This window comes from Diplotaxodon limnothrissa, linkage group LG1, assembly GCF_057381915.1.
Source record: "Diplotaxodon limnothrissa isolate DT_005_m linkage group LG1, D_limnothrissa_male_GT1.1, whole genome shotgun sequence".
In the NCBI taxonomy this organism is placed as follows: domain Eukaryota; kingdom Metazoa; phylum Chordata; class Actinopteri; order Cichliformes; family Cichlidae; genus Diplotaxodon; species Diplotaxodon limnothrissa.
In genome coordinates, this window is record NC_140596.1 from 8,077,716 (window position 1) to 8,093,607 (window position 15,892).

Here is a 15,892-nt window from a genome sequence, read left to right on the forward strand (position 1 = left end):
ACTATTAAACTAGTTTAGCTTATGAAGCCAAACTAGTTTGCTAGCCAAACCTCTGCTTAACTGATGTAATTATGGGACGGACAAATGATTTCGAAGATGGAACTGCCAGACAGGTGGAAAGGAGGATGACCACGGAGAAGATTCGTGTATTTAGTGAAGGAGTACATGCAGAGGATTGGGCTGACAGAGGAGGATGATCGGGATATTGTGAGCATCGATACTCAGCTATGGCGACCCCTAAAGGAAGCAGCCAAAAGAAGATAAGTGAAAGCAAAAATTCAACGCAAAATTCGAAAATATAAAACTGTAATAACTTTTATTTCTGCATATATGACTATATTGGGCATAATACTAATTTTCCATAATTGGAAAACGAAACTAAAAATAAAATGGAAACTAAAATGAAAAAAATATAAATGAGCAAGAAGAAAAAAATTCTTTTTAGAAATTTTATTGTTAAATCAATATATTTATATATTACTTTATAGTAGCAAAAAAACCCAAACAAAACAACAACAACAACAAAAAACAAAAAAACAACAAAAAACAAATCGCTCACGTCAACGGCCTGGAGGAGGCATTCGGCTGGCTTCGTTCAGTCACGTGACCATGGCGCCCTCGTCGTGTCCTTCCGTAGGTCCAGAGTACCCCTTTCTAGCACGTACAGGACGGTTAGTATCCAGTGCGGTAACATGTTCCGTGCCGTTTTCCGACTGTCAGCTTCAGGAGCGCGGAGTCTGACTCGGTCACGACCCTGCTACTCAGGTAGGACCGTCTGCTTTGCACCTTACTTGAAATTAAACAAACTGTGTGATAAATTAAGTAAAATGGGCTCGTATAGCTACCCAGCTAGCTTAGCTAACCCTGTGTGCTTGTATGTAGCTAGAAGCTAACATGGGGTGACATTGAATTAAAGTTGTGACCTGCTGTGTTTAAGGGTCTGAAATTAAAATAGTCTGGTGTTTTCACCTTTCGTTGTGTGATTTAAATATTGAGGCGCGAAGTGACTTAATGCGTAAAAGTCACGACCTTGCGATGACCCTCCTCGGTTTGTTTGAGAGAGTCAGCGACCGCAGTTTGCACGCAGCTCATATCAACACGTTGAACTATGGTCAAAATTGAATGCAAATCACAATGCTACAGAGTTTGATCTAAGATTTACACCATGAGTATGTATTTTTGGCCTTTTTAATGCTGCTGTTCTCCTGAAATAACCGACCCGAGCTCACCTGTGCAGGTCATCTAATGTTAGTTGACGGTATATGGCAGACGGGTTTAGAACATTAATGAGTGCTATGTAAAAAGTTAATCATTATTCAGGATTGTTGGACTAAATAAATGGAGGCATTACAGTATTTGGTAGAAGTGGTTTTCACTATCTGTCCTTCAGTTAGTTTAAGAAGGTGCTCTGCTGCCTGTCCAGTAAGCGGTGCAGAGGGTCATCTGGATTATCCATAATGCATAACAGTTTGTTCAGTGACCTCCTCTCTACGACAAATTCTTAGTTTGCTGGCTTCCTACACTGGAAATAAAGAAACTGAAACCAAACTCGTTTACGTCTTCAAATGTACACGCAAACACCAGCTACTGTGATCAAGGCGATGTAGCAATAAATTGCATGACCCTATTTCACTTTACTCCCTCAAAATGTGTAACGACTACTGTTGTGCGTGTTTTCACTCTTTCTGTAATGCCGCTGGAATTTATAACTTTGGTACAGTACTTTGAGTTCTGTTTCTGTGTATAAAATGCAATTTCATACCAGAGTAGAAATGAAAAGGAATTAGAAGGTTTTTGACAATGTACCCTTGTTCAAAAGCCTCTGAGGTTGCATTCAGCCAGAGTGAAAAGTGATAAGAAGCAGCACTGTTAATGATAAGGCCATGCGAAGAGCAGTGGGGCTTTGAGTACTGTGGAAAAAAAATCAGTTTAACAGCAAAATGAACATATTGTTTTAAAATATATTGTTTGTTAAAAATGCTTTTGATATCTATTTAAAAAGGTAAATGTTTATTACTATGGTTCAGCACCAAGATGCACTTCCTGTTCATTTGTAGATGCAGGTAATTTTACAGTGTGTTCCAAAAGTTTAAAATGTCACTGTGTGTATGTTTGATTAAGGACCTGGAATGTTTTATTTACTTTAAGTACAATACAGTGTTTTAGAACTTTCTTTGTCTCGGGTAACAAAAAAAATAAATATGTTTTTTTTAAGTCCAAATTAGTTCAGTTTTAAACTGTATTATTTATGTATGTATGTAATACAAGTATGTCCTTGAAACTTATTTATTGAATCCTTTTTTCAAGCTCCCTTGGCCTCCAGGTGCTACTCCCATGGAAAGGTGGAGACAGATGAGGAGTTTGATTCCCGTTGGGTCACTTACTTCAGCAAGCCTGACTTAGATGCTTGGGAACTCAGGAAAGGTGACTTTGAGTGGATTATTTTTGTATTGTTATAGTTCAAATGAGGGTTACTCTAAAAATCATAACTTTAAAATGACGTTGCTACTTCTGTAAACTAAACACACACACAGGAATGAACACCCTAATTGGATATGATTTGGTACCTGAACCCAAGATCTTGGATTCGGCATTAAGAGCTTGTCGGAGGCTGAACGACCTGGCCAGTGCCATCCGCATCCTTGAAGCTGTCAAGGTGTGTAAGACTCATTTCAATAAAATATGCCATTAGAGGAAATGAAGTCACATAAATCGTAGTCTTTGAGATTACAATTGGATGTACACCTTGTTAGGATTTTTTTGTGCCTTACAGCTGATCACATTTTTATCTTTATCTTAGGACAAAGCAGGCCCCCATAAAGACATCTATCCCTACCTGATCCAAGAGCTAAAGCCCACCCTCACAGAACTCGGCATTTCAACACCAGAAGAGCTGGGAATTGACAAGTTGTAGATTATCAAGGTGAGACTGCACCATACTGCAGCATGCTACCTGGATGGGCAGTGTGGATTTTAAAAAGAATTGCTTCAGGCATTAGTAACTGATGCTGCCCAGTGCTACCTCGAACTGTGCATTTGCATGCTGTTCTACTTTATTGCACAATATTATTGCAGATTATGTGGCCCGTTACGTACTTTCAATTGCAAACTTGTTTTGTTTCTCTTTCCTCAGGTTATTAGATGTATAAAGAGATGAGCTTTCCCAATTCTCTCCATGCTGAATTGCCAATATTGTTTAAATCCTAGCTGTCCTGTGGTGTACAAAATAATGGACCTTATAAATAAACCAGAAATTGATGATGTGTGCTTGTTCTTTGTCTATGACTAATACATCCTTTGATGTACTTAATTACACCTTCATAAATATCTGATGTGAAGAATAGATAATAACCAGCTGAACTCTATTTAAAAGGATAGGAACTGTAGCATTTTTTTTTTTTTAAACGGATGGTCATGATGAATTCGATGAACCAGTGTTTTAGATTTTAGTCAGTCCTTACAGTACCCATGTTTATTGCCTATAAATTAAAAAAAACAAACAACAAAAAAAAAACCCCACTCCAAAACCTCCAGGGTCGCAAGCAAACAGGAGGCTGAAGACGATCAAAGGAGCAAAAGAAGTGTGTGAGCAAAATCCATTTTAGTGAATCAGAAGACTCCCTGATGGCTGCAGATCCTGACTGTAGACTATGCAGAGCTGGGCTAGTAATTACATCTCAAAGAGAGCAATTAATTTGTATTTTGAACTGTTTCTCATTCTCATATTTTTATATATTATATACACAGATGAAACCCTAATGAAAATGTAATTTTTAAAGTAATTCCCAAGTTAAAGAATTTTAAGTGTTTCCTTTTGCTCCTCTTGCTTTCTAAAGAAACCTAGTTTAGATATGCTATGTTAAAACTCCAAAGTTATTTTTAATAATAAAATATTTTTATCCAGATATTTAGGTGTATATGTAATACAAATGTAGACTTTTTATTTTTCACTTGGTCACAACCGTTTTAGACCTCTCTCTGGGCTCTTATTTTTGCCCATCAGGTGGCGATGAGAGGCTAGAAATCATCCTGGTTGTAACTATATATTTGCGTAAATAATATATTTAAATTGATACGTGTATCTTATTCATTTTTGCTTAATGTATTTATTGTATTACTGTAACTTGAAACCAAGTCATTGCTTGAAACTGCTTGAAAAAACTTTCGTTTAGTTTCACGTGAACCGTGAACATTAATTGGCAAATATGACAGTCTAGTATTATGACAGTTTAGTGACACATTTAAGGCCCCTTTAATATTTATCCCCAATTTTCTTAATAAGCTGGGCCGGGCTGCTTTGTCGTACTTCATGATTTTATAAACCATTTAAGGAAACATTCTCGAGTCGAGCAGGGTTTTATTTTGAAGTTTCTGATTCCCGGAAGTAGTATGAAACCTGTCCCGCGAGAGCACAGCTAGCTAACAGAAGTTCCTGTTTGCTTATGGACTAAAAGTCCCTTCCCAATGGGGCAGCTGTCAACATGGGTGTGTTGCGGCGTAAACTGTGACAACTAAAGCCAAGATGATGAACGACATTTTGGAGGAGCCGGAGAAGGACTCCCTGCTGGAGGCACAGCAGGATTCGCAGGGTTTGTCGGTAATGTCAGCTAAACCTAGCTAACGGGGGAGGATAGCTAACTAGCTTAGCTTTTGATTTTTGACATTTCGCTAATTGGGAAATCATTTCAAAATCATTATAAGGATGAACAAGACTTCGTTGATAGACCTTAATAAGTGTGGGAGAAATTAATGGAGAGTGAGTGAAATGAAAAATTATCAGAAGTATAGCTGTTTTTGCAAATCGAAAGGACTACTATAGTTTTTAATTTCTCTTATATTCTTTGGCTGCTGCAATGTAATAGACAGCCCTGGGGAGGAGCTGGAGCTAAATCAAAAATGAATCCAAACGAGATTCGTTGCAATATTAAACATATTAACTAATTAATTCAGTTTCTATTTCTGTTTTGTAAATAATAGCACTAGGATATTTTTCTAAAAAGATGATTAATTACAATAATATTTGACTGATGTACAGTACTGTGCAATTGTCTTGGGTAGCTTCTCATTTCTGTATATTGTTCTGCAAAAATGGGAAATAGTTGCAGTGATTTTTTTTTTAAACTTGTGCAAGTGTGCATGAAAATAAGGCTGTTGCTTGGTCTGAAATACACTGGGAAGCCATGTTGGGAGAAAATCCTCCTGAGTTTCTGTGACAAACCTGCTACATAAAATACAGCAGTGCTGTTACAGTTTTTATTCTTTCTTCCTGGTTGGTGACTGGCATTCATTCATATGCATCTTTGCTGATTTGACAAAAGTCCAACTGGGATAACCGCATGTTTTAAGAGCTTTCTTTACACACCTATATTACTTTTCTTTCTGTCGGTGCTATAGAGTGCTGGCTATCCCAAGTTTGTGTTCCAGTGGCTGGTGGAAAGTGTGTGTTTCCAGTAAACTTAAAGGTTTAGGCTTCTATCCTCCTCAATGATCACAGCACAGACCAGGGACAATAACCTATTATGCTTCGTATCCTCCCTGGTGAACCTTGTTTTTATCCACTGTTGATTTGTTTGGTATAGGCTTCTACTTGTTTTTTGACCCAGTTGTCATCCATGTATCAGTACCAGTGGCTAGGTGTTATCCCTTTGAAGGAGCCCAAAGCTTTAATTTCCACTTCCTCTGTGTAAAGGTTATGTACAATGGGTTATAGGGGGAGCCCATGGTACATCCGTGCTTATGTCTGTAGCAATTCTAATTGTTTTTGATACATGTGGTGGTAAGGCAAAAGTGTACTGCAGTGCAAATCTGATTGTAAAGCTGGTTCTGTTGTGTAAGGAACTTTCTTTACTCTTACTATACTCATTTAATGACTGTCTCCAATGCCTCGGTTGTAGGTAGGTATACAAACGAAAAGGTAGACAACATCAAAGGACCCTATGGTTTAATCTGGAATGAGTGCAAGTTTGCGGACCTTGTTGGTGAAGTCAGTGGAGTTTTTGAACAAATGTGTTTTTTGTAACAGGCTACTGATAAGAAATTGGTTTTTCTTATGGTTTCTCTTATATGTAGATGCAACACTATTTTATACCTTAAGTTAAGTGTTTTTCATGGTTGAATGTTTCATAAGTCTGTGTGAAGTGGTTTTGAAAAACTTTGAAAGACCTTCAAAAGCTGAGAGAACTGTTGCTCAAGACATGTGAAAAGATTAGAAGACAGCTTCTTGGAATCAAAATACTTTAAAAAAATGAGTGGTGTTTCAAGACTTTACACGGTGCTGTATATCTTGTTCTGTCCTTTTGTTCCACCCTGTTATTGTAACATGTAAACCATTTTATCTTTTCAGTGATTTTCACCATATAAAGGACAGTCACTTCATTTCATTGTACAGTACATTGTATTTTGACAGTGAAGCTGATGATTGAGTAATTTATTAAGTAAGATACTGATTGTGCTTTCAATTTTTGAAACTTGAGGGGCCAAGTAGTGGCACAAGACCTAAGAGCATAGATGGCGGCATCAGGCCTGTGGAAAAAAGAGGACCTTACATCATGTCCAGAGCGCCAGCCATCCATCTCAAACTACGTAAGTATTTCCTCACCTCAAACAGTTGGTGGCATAAACACGTCAATTTTATCTCTGTCTGTAGGTCACCAGTCCTCCTGTGATTGTTGTTTTTATGAGGTGATTTATGCTGATGTGCATGAATTGTGTTGAATGTGCACCTAGCAGGAAAACAAATCCTGAGTCATATGACACTGTTGGGCACTCTCAGCTTAACTTAGCCACAAAATATCTTCCTCTTCTTTTTTTTTTGTTGTTGTTGTTTGTTTGTTTTAATGCAGTCCTGCCTAGGGGCCTGAAGATCTTAGCCTAGTCTTTTTTTGGGGCCCTGTCCCTTGCACAGAGTTTCTTTTGGATTTTCTAAATCTTGTAATGATACCCCGTACAATGTACAATAAGACTCTCATCTTATGTTTTTCGCAGAGTGGTAAACCACTGCCAGTCTGCCTCTCCCTGGGATGTTCTTTATATCCAAAGTCATGTTACTTATTAACTAAATAGATGTTAGACATTTCATTGGATACAAAACTTTTCTAGTCAATGGTTCATACATCTCAATTTATTTTTAAAAGTGCATAGGAGTGTTTTTAGTCTGACTCACTATGAAATTCGTAGGTGTTATGAAAATGGGTTATAGGTTATATAGGTTAAATTTTTCTGCCTGTGTAAACTGTCAGTGTTTACTTTCATTCTCCACTCCCTCTATGGTCAGTTCTGCCCTAACAAAAATGTCTTTTGTTATCTCAAGAGAAACACAGGGAGATGGCGAGGAAAGCGCTGAAGAAGAAAGCTCTCTCACCGGGGCCTCCAGTGACGCACCAGCCCAGACAGGGAGCCAAGAGGTCAGAAGAAAAGAATATCAGAGGAAGCAGCTTTTTGTGATGTCAGCATAATGAAGATGAACTGTGATTTATTATTCTAATGTTGTTTCTGGTTGTCTTTTGGGTTTGTTTGTTTGTTTGTTTGTTTTTTAGGATGGTGAAATATAACAAGGGCTATGCTGCTTTGAGTCAGCACGCTGAGGATACTTTGGTTGCAATTGACTCAGACAGGTATGGTCAAACCTGGTATTCATGTTATTAGGTTAAAACAGTAGTACACTAAGGACTAACGGTCTGGTGTTATCATTCAAATCCTTACCTACTTAACTCTGTCCAAAGAATGTAAGATGAATCAAGATGTTAAACTCATTTAGACGTTAAATAACCACATGATGTCTAACCCACCATATTTCATATCTTACCAATTCAGGTTAGTGTCTGTAAACCTATACTCTACAATCTACAATCTAAAATGTAAACCTGTTAAAAAAAGGCAATGTCTTTTTCAAATCGTCAAAGAGAAAGCACACCATTTCAAATATTAAACAAACCAGAACACTTCATAAATTACAGTTGCACTGTTAGGTTTGATATTTATTTATAGGAGTTTTGAACTCTTCCAGCAAGCTCAAAACATTAACATATAGTGCATTATGATTGGTGTTTGGGTCCTTAAAAGTGGAGGAATCTAGAAGAGGTAAAATCACAGCAGCTGTTTGTAAAAGACAAGCGATTACATAGAATAAGATGTGGGTATTTGTCCAGTATAGTTTTGTAAATAGAAAGTATACCAGTGCTTCTGGGCTAATGAAGGCCAAGAAGCCAGATTATAAAGTACACTCATGATGTGCGATCGATAATGAATTTGATATAAACTGTAACACAGAATATACGAATGTAGTCCAAAGGCAACAGCATGTATGCATATAAGTAAAGTTACTATAATGAATAGCGTTTAATAACTTGGTCTGTACAAGTATTTTCCTAACTGTTAAATTAAAACAGGCCCATTTTCTGTAATTCAGTCTAACCTTAATTTTCTTCACTGGGTTCTCAATTTGCTTTCTAAAATTGTGCCTCCTAAGTTATGAAGAATCTGTCCTTCATGTCTTAACAGTGATGAGGAGATTGATTTTGAGCAGTATTCCTCTGGATACTCTTCAGCTGAGGTGAGTTATTTCCACAGGACATTTTTTAGATTCTCTTCGAATCTGTTAGCATTGTGTCAAACTGGTTGGGTGACTTTTAGCCACAGCATGCTGAACTATAGTTTATGTTCTTATCAAATCTGGCTTTTTGATTTTTGTTTTAATTTTAGCTCCCTGCCTTGGTGCTTTGGTGCTTTTTTCACAAACACATTGGATTGACTTGTCAGCACACACCACTGAAACGAGACCACTGAACACACTACCCTTTGCACCACCAAATTACATGCAACCTTGGGATTTTTTTTTCTTCATTAGCATTCAAATCTCTCAATGAATACAGAAGAGAGACTTACCACAAAGCAAGAAAGCACGAGATAAGGCTAATCAAAAAGGTATTGGCTGAAGCACATGATTATTATGCCAACAAAGGTCATTCAGCAAGCAGCTCATTTACAGCTGCACCAGAAATGCATCAGACATTCACAACTGGTAGCAAATTGTTTTTTGTTTGAATTTGTACGCATGCTAGAAACGACATGTACTGAGTACATTTGTGAATAAATGTGAGAATAAAGGATAAGTTTTACTTCTGTTATTTGTCTTTCCCAGGCACTGAGTCTCGTGATTTAAGATTATTATCTTGGTTTGTACCTTGTGGCAAACTGTCTTGTTCTATTCTAACAAGACATACAGAGACTGAGTCATAAAATCTGGAAATAACTTGGCATGTTTCACTTCCAGTTCCTTCCTCTTGAGGTTGGTGGGTTTTTTGAAGGTTTTCTGGTGACAAAAGCTTTAGACACTTTCAAGTTTACTGTCCAGCATGCAGGATGCAAGTAGATACCCCCATCATGAATTTGGACCCTTTTACATGTCCCAGAAGTGTTTGCTAAAGAAGACTTCAGAGGTTGTCAGCTATAATGGATACATTACAGCTGAATGACTTCCACATTGTCACCACAATGTTTCTGACATTAGTGTTTTAAGTTTGATCAAGGCTGCATTGATTTTTAAAGATTTACATTCCAAAACGAATATAATAAAGTAACATAACAAAATAACATAACAACACTTCCAAGCTGGCTTACAAAACTATGTGCTAAATGGACTGGTACTCATCAAGAGCCAGGGAATCAAATCATATGCCTTCTGTTTAATAAATGAACTGTTCTACTTCATGAGCACAGCCTCTCACAGAGTGCAGCAGCCCTTGATAGACTTGCCTTTAAATATGTAATTTTGAGGGGGGCAGACTTTCCATGTAAAAATTCATTAAGTAACATTATTTTTAAGTGGTTACACTATTCTGGTTGCATCACATCTCACTTATATTCTGTCTTTGCTCTCCAGATCCATCCTGATTTGAGCAAGCAGCTGCTTCAGGATGGCTATCGCCTGGATGAGATCCCTGACGATGAGGACCTGGACCTGATTCCACCCAAAGCCATGGGCTCCTCTGTGTGCTGCTGCTCTGAGGGCCCATCCTGCCCCATACAGTGATGTCAGTGCAGTGACTCAAATCTAACAAAGTCTTGGCTCCTGCTTCAGCTTACTTTAATGACTGGTGCCTGACGCCTTCTTTGTCACGCAGCTCCACTGCTGCACTGCTAGAGGACTTCCAGCTCTAAAGCCAAACACCTCTTCATGCAGGACTGCGTGCACTGAGATTGCTCAACCCCCTTTGAAAATGCAGGTGGACGTGAGAACAAGCCTTATCCACTGTGACCCCAAAGCTTGACCTATTTTTTTTTATTTATTCTTTTTTTCTTTTGTTTCTTAAAAAAAATAGGACTGTGTGAAATGCTAACTACACTACTGCTCCTAACAGATTAATTCAACATTTAGGATGATGCCCTTGTTAACCCAAGGGTGAACTGGTTACTGTCTTTTGTAATCAGGCAGTTACTTGTGCAACCCTCTAAGCATGACATGCATACAGATATGCTATACAGTCTTACTGTTTCAGCTCTTTGGTGAATCTGCATTACCCAGTTATCAACCAACAGCTACATGAAGTAATTGTACCTTGTTTTATCAATGACATTCCCAGATCACTGAAGTATTAACTATTTTTTTTTCTTTAAAATTACATTTGAGTTTTATTCCTAAATGAAATGGCCACCACATAAATAGTCATGTCTCAACAAAAATAACTACTTACAATCTGAAAGATATAGTTTTTGAGTGGACTCATTAATAACACAAATAATCACTATAAAAGGTCACTACGTTTTACAAGTTGTAATTGAGAAAACTGCGACAAACCGAGGAGGACTAAGCCATCATCTCCTTAAAAAAAACAAAACAAAAAAAAGGTCATTGGACAGGACTGGATAAGGAGAAAGTGAAGCATACTAGTATTCTAGTTGGCAAATGCCACACTGCTGTTTAAGGCACAGCTGTGAGCAGATGGAATAAAGTGCTTTGATACATTTAACTACATTTGGACTTCATAGAAGTCATTATGTGACATTTGCATTTCAGTTTTTTTTTATTCGATATGCATTAAGTAACATGGTGTGGTTGAGAAAAATTCAAATATGGATTTATGTTAAAAACTTTTGTGTTCAAAGATGGATATGTAGCATTTTGATTTAGAGCCTCATTCAGGGTATGATTCAACTAAGAGTTACTTTATTTTATTTATATATATATATATATATTTGTCATTATTTGTTGAAGACACTAACTATTGTGACACGATAACATGACAGCAGATCACCATTAGAATCAAACTTTTAGTCCAGCCTTATGTTATTTTATTAAGCTTATACTATATGTTGGCCTCATTTTCTGTGTTATGTGTTGCTGATGCCTACATAATGGACGCACTTATGTACTGAAAAAAATTAAACTGGAAGACAATTTTTCTTTTTCCACTTTTAAAAATGTATGTGTTCACTGACATGCTACAGCCTGGGTGATATTTTACTGTTAACTGTTTGAAACCGTAGTAAAAGGAAAAGATGTTAAATGTCAGAGTAAGTGGTAGTGATCACTTCTCAGGAGATTTATTTGTGTGTATGTGTGTGCATGCGTGAGTGATGGATGGATGGGTGGGTGTATGATCATAAATAGAAATGATTTGGTTTTCCACTTACATTTACGAAATAGAAATTAGGAAACTGCACAACGAGTCAAGTGCAGGGAGGACATGTGGCTGCTATTTTTACTGAGATACTGGCCACTCTGTTACTTCCTTTGCTGTGATGTTAACTCTCAGTGGTGTGAATAAATGATATAGCATACCACTTGATCAACATAACAAATTGAGGACTGGAAAAGTGACATTTTGTGCAATGACAAAGTAGGAACCTTGGTTTGTACTTTACAAAGTTGGAATCAGTTCCTTTTTTCCCCTTACACCTTTGCACTGTAAGGTGTTAGAAAATCTTACCTTACTAGTATTTGTCACGCACACCATCTCCTCCCAGCACTACTTGGTTGTAATGTGGTTGTTTAAGGAATAAAAGCTGATTCTACTATAACACTTAAGTGTGAGTTACTCGATACAGGTGTGAACTAAATGCTTTATAATGGACCAGCTGAATTTATAGTGTATTGACGCCGGCCCTGGCTCTGCACGTTCTTATGTACATACAATTTTGCACTTAACACCAGTGGTCAGTAGCAAGTACACTTGACTCACCTGTACTATGCAACTATTGGGACAATCTGTATGGTGTACATCCCTGTGATGAGATAGTGTTGTTGCGTGCAAAATGCAATAACAGGTTGTTTTTTTTATGATGGTAAATGCTAATCTTTTTATTTGAATTGTATTGTTAATTGGTTTACATTAAAAAATAAAAATCAGTTGATTATGCTTATGTGTCTTATTTTTGATTAGCTATTATTAGTTGTTCTTTGGTAAATGGGTAGTAACCACTTGCCTGCTACTATGTGGATTTTCAAGATATTAAAACTCATGAACTCTTTAAAACTTCTCAAGGTTTCCTGTAATATCAGGCACGTAGACATTTGCAGCTTTAAATCCTGGATTTTTTTGAGTCCTGGACCTTTATGGATTGGACATCCCACAGACTCTCAGTCAAAATAAGATTTGGGGAATTTGTAGAACAACCTTTTGTCATGTCCCTCAAAGATTTTATGCTACTGAACCATTGTTGCTCTATCAGAATACATTTTGCTCTTTCTTTTAGTGTTTAGTTACATTTACATTTACATGAATGTTACGTTTCATAGCAGAACATTCACCAGAATAGCACATAGTTCTTCTGTGTTTTGCTGCCATTTCTTTTAGGTAAAAAAAACTGCAAACACACCTGAAACTGTCAGTGACACCTGGAACATCTCAGAGGACACGCACATTTTGATCACATTTTTCATCAATCAGTAATTAAAAAAAAAAAAAAAAAAAATCCACCTTAGATGTTACTTTAATAATAATCAGCACAACAGCATCAATAGCCTAATTTGTTTTTTCCCCCCCTAACAGCCCTCCCCATCCTTATTTATATTAGTTTCACTTCATATTTTTCTCCAACTTGTCTGTGCCCCACCAGTGGGGACCCACCCAACCCCTCACAGTTTCAGAACCACTGCTGTCAGGAGATATTCAGTATTACAGACTGCACCTATCTGTGTCTTCACTGACACGGCTGACTACTGCAGTTGTTGTAGTTTTCACTCGTTTTTACTTTCATTCAGCACTTTTGTTTTCATTACTTTCCAGGCTGCATTTTCTCACTTCAATTTGATTTTTGTTGGCAAGTTTTATGGAAACACATTATAATAATCACACACTATTAAGCCTTTGCAAGATGTTAGTTAATATGTATTTCATCATCAAAGTATTACTTCTTCTTAGTATGTCGTTTATAAACACTGATATAAATGCTTTACTGTTCCTTAACAAGCTCACCTATAACGTGTTCAACGACAGCATTTTTATATTTTATAAATGACGGATTAACAATTTCTAAATACAGTTACATCAATTACATCAAGCACAAACAAATGTTTTATAAATACTTGTACTACATTGTAATTCATGAATAATTAAAACAGCTACTAGTCGTTAGTAAAGCATTTTGTGTGAATCTAAAGGGAAGACAATCTATGTCTGACAAAGCTTTACAAATGAAACTGAACGGTCAGCAGGACCTCAAGACTCAAACAGGCCTCAGCTATCTTCACAAGAGACAAAGGAAAGACACAAAGCACAAGGGGATCCAGCACATACAAATTTCTACTGCATGATGCAAACATAATTCACTGTTTTCAGAATAATGAAATGTATGTTGGGCCAGAGACACAGCGTTTAGCACTCTTTAATATGGTTATCAGCCCACCCTGTGCAGCTATAACAGCTTCAACTCTTCTAGAAAGCTTTCCACAAGTTTTAGGAGAGTGTTTATGGGAATTTTTGTCCATTCTTCCAGAACCGCATTTGTAAGATCAGACACTGATGTTGGGCAAGAACGCCCGGCTCGTAGTCTTCAATCCGATTCATCCCAGAGGTGTTCTATCGGCACTGTGGTCGGCATGAAGCTGGACACTCTGGTGACAGTGGCAGAGAAAAGGACATTAAAGAAACTGATGGACATTATGAACAATGCTGGGCATCCTCTGCACACGGCCATTAACAACCAGAAGAGTCTGTTCAGTGACAGGTTGCTTCTCCCAAAGACAAGAACTAACAGACTTAAAAACTCCTTTGTCCCACACGCCATCAGACTGTTTAACTCCTCTCTGGAGGGGAGAGGGAGGGGAAACAGGAGGACAAAGGAGGGAACAACTAAGCTGTAGTGCCTCTTCACCTCACTGTGCAATACCTTTTGTGCAATACTTTTGTAAATAGTCAACGGTGCAATAGACTCAATACTTGAAATGTGCAATTCACTTGTATTTTTATTTTTATTCCTATTTATTCTATTTATCCCCTTCGTATATTTTATTTATATTGTCTCTGTATTTATATATATATGTGTGTGTGTATAACTCTGTAACTTCTGTCGGTGCTGTGCTTTTTTGGAAATCGAATTTCCCAGAGGAACCCACCCGAGGGATTAATAAAGTTCTATCTTATCTTATCTTATCTTACTTCTATCAGCACTCTGTGTCGGCCAGTTAAGTTCTTCCACACCAAACTCGCTCATCCATGTCTTTATGGACCTTGCTTTGTGCACTGGTGTGTAGTCATGTTGGAACAGGAAGGAAATTGTCCAAAATGCCTTGGAATGCTATAGTATCAACAGTTCATTTCACTGGAACTAAGGGGGTGAGCCAAACTCTTTCAAATCAACACCATACAATAATCCCCACTCCACCAAACTTTACATTTTGCACAGTGAAGTCACACAAGTACCGTTCTCCTGCCAACCACCAAACCCAGAGTCATTCTTTGGATTTCCAGATGATTTTCTGTCTAGAGAACAGGTTTCGACTGCTCTAGAGTCCGGTGGTGGCGTGCTTTACATAACTGCACCTGATTTTTTGGTGGTGTGAGGTTTAAACGCAGTTGTTCAGCTACAAAAACCTATTTCATTAAGCTCTCTACACACTGTTCTTGAGCTAATCTGAAGGGCACATGAAGTTTAGAGGTCTGTAGCAAAAGTCCGCTGACCCTGCTACTGTAGTAGTAGGGTAAATATTTAGTAGTGAGAAAATTTCACAACTGGACTTGCTGCACAAGTGGCATCCTGTCACAGTACCACACTGAAATTCACTGAACTTCTGTGTGGGTTCTCAATCACCTAGGTCATTTTCGTCTAAGGGACTACCATGGAAAGAAAGTTTTTTGAAAGTTAAAGAAGTGGGTATTCGTCAGGGTTCAGAGGAATTAATGTACAACACAAACACCGAACCAACAGCCATCTACATATCTCAGTTTCAAAACACATAAGCACCAAAGCCTTGTGACCAAAATGATAAAGAATAAAAGTAATATTGTTTATATATAGTTTTTGGTTACTTTATATAAAGTCTATTTTTTTTAAATTTCAGTTTACTATAAAATTTTCCCCAACACGTTTTAGTTCTTAGTTTAGTTTTAGTTAACTGTAATGGCCTCGGATCAGTTTACGAGCTAAGCAGCATGAACCATACACTGTCTGTGGTTTCCTCAAGGGGGTAGCAGGGAGCCACACTGCAATTTAATGATTATGCTGCGCTTCAACCTCAGCACAGCCCTGTCCCATTAACTTTTTGTAGAATTATTTTAAACCTTGCTTAATAATGGTTCATGTTTCATTTTAAAAATTAATAGAACAGGTTGTTTTCTTTAAACTTACTAACCGTCTACCTATTGAGAGACCAATATCCATGTGCAGAAAGATCAATTTCAAGCTTTAAAACTATCCATTTGTAACTGACAACATCCACATCTACTTGTGCTTA

General features: G+C 37.5%; 2 protein-coding genes across 2 annotated transcripts; both read left to right on the forward strand.

Annotated features, from left to right (window-relative positions):
- The first annotated feature begins 628 nt into the window (after positions 1-628).
- cox5ab (cytochrome c oxidase subunit 5Ab) lies at positions 629-3,257 on the forward strand. The gene is made up of 5 exons (XM_085352033.1): positions 629-765; positions 2,308-2,424; positions 2,535-2,656; positions 2,801-2,923; positions 3,134-3,257. Exons 1-4 carry the CDS (start codon positions 693-695, stop codon positions 2,912-2,914), a joined length of 426 nt encoding a protein of 141 aa, XP_085208159.1. The 5' UTR covers positions 629-692; the 3' UTR covers positions 2,915-2,923; positions 3,134-3,257.
- A 1,152-nt stretch (positions 3,258-4,409) lies between these two features.
- On the forward strand, positions 4,410-12,277 carry fam219b (family with sequence similarity 219 member B). The gene is made up of 7 exons (XM_085352044.1): positions 4,410-4,597; positions 6,474-6,582; positions 7,310-7,403; positions 7,536-7,613; positions 8,500-8,551; positions 9,881-10,031; positions 10,122-12,277. The coding sequence occupies exons 1-6, from the start codon at positions 4,523-4,525 to the stop codon at positions 10,028-10,030; spliced, it is 558 nt and encodes a 185-aa protein (XP_085208170.1). The 5' UTR covers positions 4,410-4,522; the 3' UTR covers position 10,031; positions 10,122-12,277.
- Positions 12,278-15,892: the final 3,615 nt, after the last annotated feature.

Excerpts from the sequence above, each read along its gene's own strand:
- cox5ab (XM_085352033.1), top strand. The coding sequence starts at position 693 with ATGTTCCGTGCCGTTTTCCGACTGTCAGCTTCAGGAGCGCGGAGTCTG. Across the intron at positions 2,425-2,534 it reads TGCTTGGGAACTCAGGAAAG|GAATGAACACCCTAATTGGA; the intron begins GTGACTTTGAGT and ends ACACACACACAG. Across the intron at positions 2,657-2,800 it reads GCATCCTTGAAGCTGTCAAG|GACAAAGCAGGCCCCCATAA; the intron begins GTGTGTAAGACT and ends TCTTTATCTTAG.
- fam219b (XM_085352044.1), top strand. The coding sequence starts at position 4,523 with ATGATGAACGACATTTTGGAGGAGCCGGAGAAGGACTCCCTGCTGGAG. Across the intron at positions 6,583-7,309 it reads AGCCATCCATCTCAAACTAC|AGAAACACAGGGAGATGGCG; the intron begins GTAAGTATTTCC and ends TGTTATCTCAAG. Across the intron at positions 7,614-8,499 it reads GTTGCAATTGACTCAGACAG|TGATGAGGAGATTGATTTTG; the intron begins GTATGGTCAAAC and ends ATGTCTTAACAG.